This window comes from Cyprinus carpio, chromosome A5 (assembly GCF_018340385.1).
Source record: "Cyprinus carpio isolate SPL01 chromosome A5, ASM1834038v1, whole genome shotgun sequence".
Taxonomy (NCBI): domain Eukaryota; kingdom Metazoa; phylum Chordata; class Actinopteri; order Cypriniformes; family Cyprinidae; genus Cyprinus; species Cyprinus carpio.
Window position 1 is genome coordinate 24,706,127 of NC_056576.1, and position 12,283 is coordinate 24,718,409.

General features: G+C 34.8%; 1 protein-coding gene across 1 annotated transcript; it reads left to right on the forward strand.

The window, feature by feature from the left end:
- The first annotated feature begins 388 nt into the window (after window positions 1-388).
- mob1ba (MOB kinase activator 1Ba) lies at window positions 389-7,770 on the forward strand. Its single transcript, XM_042757361.1, has 6 exons — window positions 389-610; window positions 3,161-3,327; window positions 4,227-4,320; window positions 5,604-5,737; window positions 6,004-6,167; window positions 6,282-7,770. Exons 1-6 carry the CDS (start codon window positions 597-599, stop codon window positions 6,357-6,359), a joined length of 651 nt encoding a protein of 216 aa, XP_042613295.1. The 5' UTR covers window positions 389-596; the 3' UTR covers window positions 6,360-7,770.
- The last annotated feature ends 4,513 nt before the right edge of the window (window positions 7,771-12,283 follow it).

A 12,283-nucleotide genomic window follows, 5' to 3' on the forward strand; every position in this document is an offset into this window, starting at 1 on the left:
ATAATACGAAGTTTCAAGCATTGTTCCGATTAGTACAACAGTGGGGTTAAAGAAAGAGAAAGCATTTATTTATTGATTGATTGATTGGTGCAGTCAAATGTAGACAAAAGAGATGAGTTTTCAGCTGTCGATTGAAAATTGTCATAATAAACACTTTTTAAGGCCAATTTAGATCTGTTTATTTTTATTAGGACTGAAAAAAATTTAAACCAACATAATTTCACATTTTCCTAGTTAACGTCATTTACAGTAATAGATATAGACTTGTTTAAGAACATAATTATCATTCGGGCTTGTCAACCGCCATTAAATCGTACAAGCAGCAGATGAAGAATTATCAGCTCTTATATCCTAAAGCTAACGTGACTCTTATTTGAGAAGACAGTAGATCCATTGGGTCTGCTGTCGTGATCTCGCGAGATTTGGGGCTCTGGAGAGACTTTGGATGGGAAGGAGAACTTTTGCACGGGCAGGATCAGTGTTGTTGTAGTGTTAGGGATTATAAAGCGCAAATTCTTCGCTTTTCCACCTTTCAGAAGTCAAGATAACGGACTAGTGTCGATTTCTCATCTACAGCGCATTTTCTTCAAGGAGAGATGAGCTTTTTATTGTAAGTATGAGTGGTTTCTGCAAATGGGAACACTGATGGCTAGTTAGCAAGCGTAGAAATCCTGCTTTTGTCCCGAAGCTGCCTGGACATTAACAAACCTGACTCACAGCCGTCGTTTATTAGAAGCTAACTGTAATGATATATAAAAGAGCTGACAGAAGCACAGTCTGATCCTGTCGCAGGAGATTAGTATGAGACCATCACAACACAACACTGTAGTCTGGCTAATGAAGAATACTCAGCCAGTACATGAGGCCATCAACAGCTGCATGGACTAACTTGGGTTTGGTTACTCCTCATCATGACTGTGCTTGGATTCATTGTACAGTAATCTGACAGCTGTATTTCCCAACATAATGTCATTTATTTAAACGGGAAATGTCGTGTTTTATGGATAGTTTCCAGTAGCTTTTTCTCAAATGTGTCCCTCCACCATAACCCAAAGATATTGTTAGTGTAATATATAATTTTTATTACAAAATCCTATTATCATCAATGACAGCTACCTAATAAGTGTTCTGTCGCCATCACAAAACGTACCAAAATGATTTGACAGCATATGAAATCCAGATATGAACAGCATGTCTGTGTAATTCCACTATAATCCCAGTATACTGTACACTGTACTATACATATCCCAGTGTAGTAAGTCACAAAACAATACATTTTGCTTTTAAATCTTGATTTGTTGTCAGCTGCAACCTGTGTTGATTTTAAAATTAAGCTTCTCTCTCTCTTTCTCTCTCAATTTCAATTTCAGTTTATGTGTGCTTTATTGACATGGCAAAAACTGTACATTTGTATTGCCAAAGTAGTTGCAGCTGTGCTGTTTACAAATAGTGCACATATGTATTCACAGAAAGAAAATAATAGTATAATAGAATAGAATAATAGTAATAATAAAAAATTACAAAAAGTATTAAGCATGTAGTGAAAAATGAATTAGCGTATATAAGTGTATGAGTTAGAAATAAAATAAAATAAGATGATAGTATAAGATTTACAGAGGCAAAATTTACATCTAAGTAATATAATACAGTAATATGGCATAATATAATCTGCATGTGCTGGAAAGATCAGATATCTCTCATCTCTCTCTCTCTAACTTGGATTTAAATGTGTTGTGACAGCTGAGTTATAGAAACAATTATAATCTTTTGCTGTAAAGTCTCCAGAAGCATAAATGTAATCATGTCAGGAATGTACAGCGTAATGTATTTCTCCATTCTTCTGCTTTCCACTGAAAATGGGAAGTAGGCTGTGCTGTAAACCAGGCTGTATGATTCACAAGATAATTCAGTGAAGCCTCTTAAGTGGAATCATGGCTTCAATATTTGTGTTAAATTTAAATTGATTTGTGCAAAGTGTTTTTTTGTATTTATTTTTTTTTTTTTTTCCATTGTTTATTGCTAAATAAAATAGCATAATTATGCCTTCAAAGAGTTTGTGCATGCACATGTTTTGGCTTTGTGAAGACTGGAATTCCCCATCTGACTTCTGCTTGATGCTCTGATGCAGTCGCCTGACTCAAGAAAATATATTATATGGGTAAAAGGTAATGTCATTTGAGTCCATCACGACCTGAAACTGGGTCTGTTCTGATCCTGTTTATTGTTGGCTTGAACATGTTGGTCAGTCAAGTGAGTCCTTCAGAAGCTTTGCCTGTATTTGTTTATCACTTCCAGTGTGCTTCCGTTGTTTGCTGTGAAAATTCTGTCCTATTTGTGTCTAAACAGGTGGACATACTGAAAAGAGCAGCTGTTGAATTGGTGAAGACAGGGGTTGATATAGACCAGTAAATGCACATAGGCTTGTAGAGTCAGCTCAGAGGAGTTGTTACTTACTGGGTTTTATGGAGCTGCTTAGGTGTCAAGCTTGGGGAGTTTTATTTGTATAGTCTCACAATACTGTATCTGTAGAATTTTTCACTATCCTTGTGGCCCGTCCAAAGAGCTAGGAGTTTTATAAAGACAAAAGCAGCTTTTAGTAGCATTTGTACCACATTCTGGAGTGACAAAATGTAATAAAAGCAAAAAGATAAGTATTTTAGGTACAAGTGATTTGAATTTGTGTTGTTTTTGGAAATAAACACACTGCTGACTTCATTAAATTTTCTAGTCAAATGTGATTCCTCTTCCTCATGAGTTTAATTTTAATAGATAAATGTGCATTGTGGTGTTTTTATTTATGCAAAACTGTAGCATACTTTTGTTCTTAATCAAATAATCCAAACAAAACACTGTTGAAAGAACATGTTTAATATTATTTAATAATGTGACACTATACATTTTTAGTATTTCATCGGATGCACTGGATTGCAATTTTCATCACAATATTAAGAAGAAAAAAGCCACAATAATTGTACCTTCTGTAATTTGCAGTAAAGAAGGCACATTTACCTTTTATATTTTCACTGTTGTAAAGTGGCTTTCTAAATGTAAAAGTCCAGTGACTTGTAATTTTGCTTGACCAAGTTTAGTATCTTTTGGTTCAGTGTAAGTTTGCAGCAAATATTAAAGTCTAAATATCTGTATTTTTACTCTTCTGCAGTGGAAGCCGCTCTTCAAAGACGTTCAAGCCGAAGAAGAACATTCCCGAGGGCTCACACCAGTATGAGCTACTGAAGCATGCAGAGGCCACGCTGGGCAGCGGGAACCTGCGCATGGCTGTCATGCTGCCTGATGGAGAGGACCTCAATGAATGGGTGGCAGTCAACAGTAAGCATGTGACTTTAATTTAGTTTGCATCCTCAGCATGTGCTAAAAGGCTGACAATTTGCTGTAGTTTTAAAGGTTTTTATTTTTTGTTCTTAACTGAATATAGGTCTGCTGCTGCAGAATTTACTATTACATTCAAAAAAGCGAGAGAAAAAAATGAAATCATATGACATTACAGTGCAGTTAGTTCTTAATTGTATATAGAACTATATTTGTCTTTATTATCATGTTTTTCCTTATTAATAATTGTAGATACAACCTCAGCCTAAACATATCTGTCACATTCAGTTTGATGGCTTCAAAGAAATAGTTCCCGAAAAATAAAACATATAAACTATTTCCTCTTAATATTAAACATTTTGCATAATATCAGTGTTTTCACAAATATTATTTGTGTACAAATGCTAAAACCTAAAAGTTAGCTATCACCCTTTAAAATGGGTACAGTCAAAATCAGGACTCTTGTGTGTTTGAAGGGGTCTTCCCACTTAACATCCATTTTATAAGGCCTGTTTGTAGGTCAGTTTTGCAACATTTGCTTGGATTCATTCATACCCCCTGGCCTTCTTCTATTTTTAACAATCAAGACAGTGGCGCTTTCTTAGATTATAAGCCGCAGGGACAGAGGCCTGAATACAGACTCTGGCAGCGCTGATGTTGCTAGGGTTTAGGGTTTCATCTAATTGCTGCAGCTCATGAAATATTGGGTGTACCCAACTTCTGCTATATAATTAGAGCAGGATTTTCCAAACCCTTTGAGGTTTTGATGGAACTGCAGGGGTAGATATTTATGTTGTTATTTTTTGGAATAAAATTTAATTTTTAAGACAAGGTTTTTACATGGTTAAAGATGCTGGCACAGGTTTGTGTTATAATGCTGTTTTTTCATGTGCTTGTAGCTGTGGATTTCTTTAATCAGATCAACATGCTGTATGGGACTATCACAGACTTCTGCACTGAGGAAAGCTGCCCACTAATGTCTGCTGGACCTAAGTAAGTAATAACAGAGGTTTATCATGTGAAATATTTTGAGTATACTTCTGTTGAAAAGTTTGGGATTAGTCTCTTAATACAATACTGTAATAATGTAGAATATTATTGCAATTTAAAATAACTGTTTTCTATAATATATTATCGAAATATATTATATATTATAATATATAATCTTTAATATATTTTATAATATAATTTTTTCCCCCTGTGATTGCAAAGCTGAATTTTCAGCAGTTTTCAGTGTTACATAACCCTTCAGAAAGATTCTAATATGCTGACTTGGTGTCTTACGCCACAAGCCTGAGCTTCCCGTCAGCTTCACATCAGTGTAACTACATCGTCACTGCAGCTGCAGACTCGCAAGAAGCATTTGTACAGTATCACTGCAGCAGCTCCAAAGCTACTTATTTCTTTACAAAGACAACTATAAATTTGTTTTTAGAAGTTAATCCGTTATAAACTTGAAGGTTTTAAAGTTGTGAAAGTTTGTTAACACTGGTATTCGCATGTAAATTATAAACAACAAACACAACCAAGAAAATCGTTCCGATCATGCCGTTTCAGATGTAATGTTTATAATGCTTTTAATAATACACCTTACTTTCACCCAAACTGAAAAAGTTTAAATGGGTAAATCTTCTATAAATATTTTTGATTCTTCATTTTCTTTTCTGGCATACTTCATTTCTTGTTAAAACATACTAGACATGCTTATTCTGTGCATTTTTAGCACTTTTTGTGTAAAATATATTAAATTTTTTCCATCTAAAGTGTGCTGTCACTTTAATTGAGTGGAGCAGTGCAGCAAAAATAGACTCTGCTTCGAAACCATTGCTTCAGCGCCACTCACATGACGCTCCTGCTTGATACTCTCACACTGCTCCTGCTTCCTGCGTGAAAGCACTCATTTGTTAACATGCACGCCGAAAAAATTATGCTGCTCACAAAACGCTCACGCTTGCGGTGTGAAACTGGCCTTAGAAAGATTTCTTACGTTGAAAACAGTTGTGCTGCTTAATATTTTGAAACTGTGGTGCATTTAAAAAAAATATATATTCTTTGATGAACAGAAAAAAAAAAGTCACTTGATCAATTTATTCATTATTCATTTATTCATCATGTGTTCTAGGTGAATAAAAGTATGATTTTCTTTACAAATAATAAAAAAAAAAAACCATCTTTCTGACTGTTAATGTGTACTTTAAAAGTGCTTGCATATTTAATGTAAATTAAAAAATTAAAAAACAATTTCTTTTCACTTGCTTCTTGTATGTTGTCTGCAGGTATGAATATCACTGGGCCGATGGAACCAACATTAAAAAGCCAATTAAATGTTCGGCTCCAAAGTACATTGATTACCTGATGACTTGGGTCCAGGATCAGCTTGATGATGAGACACTTTTCCCTGCAAAAATAGGTGTGCTTCTCCTTCAGTTTCTTGTGCATGATCTAGAAATTTGGCAGCTTTTTCTTTGTATAGCTCATTGTAGTCATGGAGGGATTTGTCCACATGGTGGCGATATTAAAGCATCAATAAAGCATACGTTAAAAAATTCAGTCTTCTCAAGGACACTAGTTACCATTTCCACAGCATATGTTCTACTGGTCATTTGGTCATCCAGCATTCTGTTCTGCTTGGATTCGAAAACAGATTTTTTAGTTGTTTTTCTGTGTCATTTATAGGGGTTCCTTTCCCAAAGAACTTTATGTCGGTGGCCAAGACCATTTTGAAGAGACTGTTCCGTGTTTACGCTCACATCTACCATCAGCACTTTGACTCTGTTATCCAGCTGCAGGAGGAGGCGCACCTCAACACCTCGTTCAAGCACTTTATCTTCTTCGTTCAGGTCTGTACTTGTGGCCTTGAAATGTGTGAGTTGGTGTATGGCTGAATTTCGCTTATCACAAGGAGATGAATGTTTGGCTACCTCCAATATAACCATTTCTCTCTCTTTTTTCAGGAGTTTAATTTGATTGATCGGAAGGAACTAGCACCCCTTCAGGAGCTGATCGAGAAGCTCACGTCCAAGGACAGATAAATCTGCTCTTAACATCAACATCTTCTCTGATTTTTCTGTACAGGCAGCCCGGCTTTGTTCCCTCTGTGTTTGACAGGTGTGTGGGAATGTTTCCTTCAAGAGTTAGGAAAAGGCTGACCCCAAGAAAAAAAAAAAAAAAAAAAAAAACTCGATAAGTCACTACTCAGCCGTAGGTCAAGGTCATAGTGGAATTATGCTTCTGTTGACGTCATCTAAAAAAATGATCTAAGTGCCTGATATGTCCACTTTCAAAATTGCTACTTTGTATAAAAGTGCTACCACTGCTATAAAACGTCTTTATGATTATGCTTTTACTTTTTTTTAGGAGTACATTTGTGATAATTAGTGGTATGTTAGCTTTTTTCCTCGTAATGTATTTATTTAGAAGTGCATAGATTAAAAAATACTGAATGAAGCATTCATTGATTTTTCAAAGAAATGAAGGTGTCTTTTGAAGGTGTCTAAAGTACTTATTTTAACCGCTCCCTTTGTCTCATGACATGTTTGGGATTTCCGTTTATCCATTTCAATAGAACTGCTTTGTTCACTTCTGATTTGATCCAGCCCTCAATGAACCTCTCCTTATTGTAAACACATTACCGAAGGGCATTGGGTCCACAGTTTGCCTGCCAATGCAATTAAACCACTACATTATGTCTGATTAAAGTACTTATGTTGATGAGCCAGATTCTCTCCCAGACGTCAGGGCTTTGTCTGTCAGAAGCTGGGATGAAATGAGCTGACTATGCAAGATCGGTATGTCCTATTTGATCTTATTTTTTCATACACTATAAAACACAAGGGTTTTACATTCTTTCTATCCACAGATGTGGAAACCACGGGCACCTTTTAAGCAAATAACAACAATAAATCTAATGGGAAAGATACATTTTTCTCTAGAGCTTAATTAAGCTGCCCCGGTCTGTATTAGTATTTCAAAGATCCAGAACTTTCACTTGAAACAGGCTAAATTATGAGGAGGTGAATGCAAGTTGTGTAAAATATATGATATATTTGATTCAAACATGATGCTAGTTTAATAACTTTAATAACTGTTCCTTATTCAACACTTATATTGCTGTCAAAATAGTTGGTAGTCCTCAGTATAATTTAAGCAGCGCATACTGTACGTTTGGTCTTTATGAAGTTTCACCCCATGAATGTTTATTTTTCTGAATGTTACTGAATAACACATGCTGAAAATGTTTCTCAGAGATTTTCAAATCACTTTATTTCAAAATGGTATGAGACTGATTATAAGCAAATGTAATAAACATTTTTGATGGCAAGTTGTAAATACTGTAAACAGAAAAGGTGTGCAATTGGAATATCATGAGATGTGTAACTTGCTGAACTTTTATGGTACAATGCTGAATACAGTTTATAGAATAATAAACCTGTTTGAACAAAATTTAGTGTTGTGTTCTTTGTTTTAATAGTACACGCAACAGTATGTATTTGCTTTTTTCTTGAATGACTCATACTAGCTATTGCACCAATATATGTAGAATTATAAAAAACATCTTTAAAATGATGTATAGTATTTTTTGTTCCAAATTAATATGCAAATATTGTATATTATATACATAAGCAGGGGCTGGGTGAGATCCAGTTTGTCCAAGAAAAAATACTTCCCATAAAATGTACTTATTTTAATAGTCTGGCCTTTCCCATAACTCCTCCTTTAATCAAAGAAAAAAGGTAGGAGCACACGGTCATGGTAGTCTCATTTGGGTGTGACATAATCTGTAGTCTTTATCTCAATTTAAATCTGTCAGTCAGTTTAGTCATTTGGTTCATCCCTCAGGTCTGTGGTGTTGCTAATCATTTTCTTGTCTTGGCTAATGTTAGTTGAAATTAGATATAAAGCACAACAATCAGTCATAATCTATGAGCTAGTATCAACCCATTACAATGAGAAAGTTACTTCAGGTGTGTTTCTGAGGATTGATGACTGAAGGCATTTGCCAATCGTTTTAATTAGCAGTTTCTATTGAGTTCTTTCATTGTTTGAGGACTTTTTGAGAGACTGTGAGCTCTCTGTCTGCTCTTTATTTCTAAAACCTGGGCTCTCACAAGTCTTCAGATGGTCAACACGTTGATAGCACAGATTCAGGGAAGTCAAGGTTGTTTTGAACTGCAAACATCAGCTTTAAAAGGTGTTCTCACAGAAGTTCTTTGCATTTTCAGTTTATGATCTTTTGGTCATGTTTTTCCTCCACTTAGATCTTAGCACTTCATCTTAACCAACCTTGTATTTTGCAACTGCATGAGTAGGGTTGAGTATGGACAAATAGACATCTACTTCTGATAATCATAATAAATAACATAAAAATATCAGAGCCCAGACTTGCAGATCTTCTATACATTTATGTTGTTGGTTCCTGTATGATAACCTGTGTGCATATGTTGTCACTAATCATTCAAACATAACATTATGAACATTATGAAAGTAAACCAGTGTACTCTTTCTGGAAGTAAGTCTACAGCTGCAGACATAAGCTCACAGTAGAGGGAGACAAAACATCTGTGACTGAAAACTGATTCACTGAACGCATCTCATGACTGACCTCATGCTGATGTTGAATTTATGCAACAATTTTCAATAAAAAGCCAGAAGTAGCAACAAGAACAAAAAGACCATCTAAAATCGCTTTTGTTCATAAAGGGCAGAGGTTTCAATGGGCCTGATTGTTAAAGGCCAGAGATTCAGTAATTAGAATAATCTGATTTTTCACGTTCTTAAAGTTTCCTCAAGAATGGGTTAGTCTCGGTAGCAGCTAATATGAGCTCAATAATGTCATCAAGAATTAATGTGATCATATGTTGTCCTGACATGTGAGTTGTATAAGGTGGAACCAATTATAGCCCAGAGCTTGTATTCTTTGCCGTTCAAGAAAACAAGAAACATCATGAAAATCAAGACAGAATTATTTATCTTAATTTAGTTATTTTCTATATTTCTCTAGTCAGAGGTAAAATGCTATAATCCATACAAAACAGTTTTGTCCTGCTCCCATAAATTGTGTAATATTGTGCAAATGTGACACTGTCTTATGTCTGCAGTTTCACTGAAAGTGTGAGTAAGTGTTTTTCCTCCCTATTGGATATACGCTCTGTGTTGATTAAAAATCTGCACACTAGACTTGACCCCTGGGCTTCTGATTTCTTCTGTACCTCTGAGCGACTTCATCTTGACAGTATTCTAATATTCTGCCTATTTCTTTTGTTTATTCCCTGAAGGTTTGGTTCCATGCCATCTCGCTGTCTGCACTGAGCCACCTCAAATTTTCTTGCTTTAGGATTTAATCTTGAGCATATTTGAGTGTTTATTTAAAGGGATATTGCAGTGCACCATAAAATTGTTTTTTTGCAATCCTTTTTATTCCCACTTGATGTGTAGCTTTAGGACATCATTACTTATTCTGTAGGAATCCCAGCATTCACAGTAGTTTAATGTATTTAGTTTACCATAATGACAACTAAAAATAGTTTGGTTGTTCTACGTCTCACAATATCATAATATCACATGACTATCTACGTTATCAGGAACAAGATTAGAATTTGAGACTGGTTACTACATATACTGACATACCATTCGAAATGTTTGAATGATTTTAATTTTATTTTTGAAAAAAAAAAAAAAAAAACTTATGGTAACCAATGCTGAATTTATTTGATCAAAAATACATTAAAAAAAGTAATTTTGTGAAATATTATTAAAAGTTTAAATATCCGTTTCTATTTTGATATATTTAAAAATGTAATTTATTCATGTGATGTCAAAGCTGAATTTTCAGCATCCATTTTTCCAGTCTTCAGTGTCATATGATCCTTCAGAAATCATTCAGATATGCTGATCAGCTGCTATTTTTTTTGTTTTTGTTGTTATTTGATACTTTTGTGGTTTTTGTGGTATTGTTATATTTTTTGTTATTGTAAATAATATTTTGTAACATTATAGATCTATTTTGTCACTTTTGATCAGTTTAATGCACCCTTGCTCAATAAAAGTATTAATATATATATATTAAGACATTTGAAATGGATATAATTAGTTTAGATAAACCCTTGGATTAGTCATATTGAATGACAATTGTAATTCATCTGACATATTCCAAATGCTCTTAATCCATAATTAAAATAAACATTCATCAACCAGAAAGAATACTACATTCTGGCAAGTACGTTGTAATTATATGAATGGAGGACAGGTTAGAGCACATCACAAACACGAAACACCATGAGGTGATATGCATTAGTCTGGCAACAGACAATAAGGTTACAATGACTAACCATATTAAGTGTATATAGCATAAAGCTTTAAAATGCTTCTGTAAACTACAGTGGACACATAAATCAGTTTAACAATAGAATTCTGCAGTTAATTTGGAATTATTGCTCATGTGTGGCAATCATTCTGGATGTATGTAGTCATTGTCTACTGAGATTTGGGAGTTGACTTTATGAACATTAAGTACATGTCCATGAATACATTATTTCCTGAGAACTAGAAGGGTCAAAGCCTTTGTCAGCCTTTTTGAGTGACATTAAAGATGTAAAACCAGAGTTTTGTCACTCTGACAGGAAGGTATTACACATATTGTATGTATAATGACTTGAACATTCTGACTCAACATTCTTGCATGATCAGAGTGCTGTGCCCTCAGCACTCGATTACACCTCAGAAATAAGGACTTAACACTTTCCCCGCCAGCATTTAAATAAACACAACCACACACACACACAAACAAACAAACAAACAAACAAACAAAAAACACTTGCCAGCCACCACCAGCATGTTTCATCATTTTCACAACATTTTCATAGCCCCCAGAATAGTTTGCTGTATTAATATTTTGAACGTAATGAATATTCTGAACATGTCAAAAGAAAGAACAGAGCTTCTTCTTTAAAAAAAAATCCAGCTTTATACATTCATTCTTTAAAACAACATTTGAATGTGCTAAGCTTCATAAAAAAGCAACTTTTTGAACAAAAAGCCAAGAAAATCATGTTTTTGTTTTTTTTTTCAGATTACATCCGGATCGGATTCAGAACAATGTTAGAGTAGATTGCTTCCATCCACACCTCCAAAGCTGGCACAGCCCACTCCCTGGGTCAACATTTCATTCGGTAGGATGCTTTTATATTATTGTTTGATGACTGCATTATTAGGGGTCAAGTACCAAAGGTGCACAGGCACCTACTGAATCTGTTAGTGTTCTTCTTCTTCTTCCACTCCGGAAGTCTATAGCAACCCATAGAACCATATGGTAAAAAGCTGTTAAATTTGGCACACAGATAGAGGACAGCCTGAACATTAACTATACCAAATTTGGAGTCTCTAACTCAAACCCTCTAATGGCACCACTTATCTAAATTTGCACGCATGTATGTGCTAATACCTTTTCGACCATAAGGGCTAGAAGCGAAATCATTTTTTCTCTCCAATTTATTATTTCTCCTTGGCTCCAGATGATTCAAATGCACTATGTGATGTCATTTTCCATTATAAAATTTTTCTGCCATTTTTAATTTTTGAAAAAACTACTTTTTCGTACTCCTCCTAGATCATTAGTCTGATTTTTGCAAAAACTAAACATATCATCTTCAGAAAATGTCGGCTAAAAGACATGAAAATCAAGTTTATCAGTCAAACTGTTTCAGAATAATGTGCAAACAAATTTGTCAAAGAGCTTGCCAAAGAGGACGTGAGGCTGTATCTCTGCAGCGCTTTAGCATATTCAGACAAAACTTGTTGTGTGTCATGACAACCATGATCTGAGGTTATCTGCCCAGTTTCAGCACCTAGTGGTCAGGTGTTATGAAAATGTTATATTTTTGCTTATAACTTCTGAATTGTTAGGCTAAAAATCACAAGACTGGTCTCTTTACATTTGGAGCAGCATGTTGAATGTCAG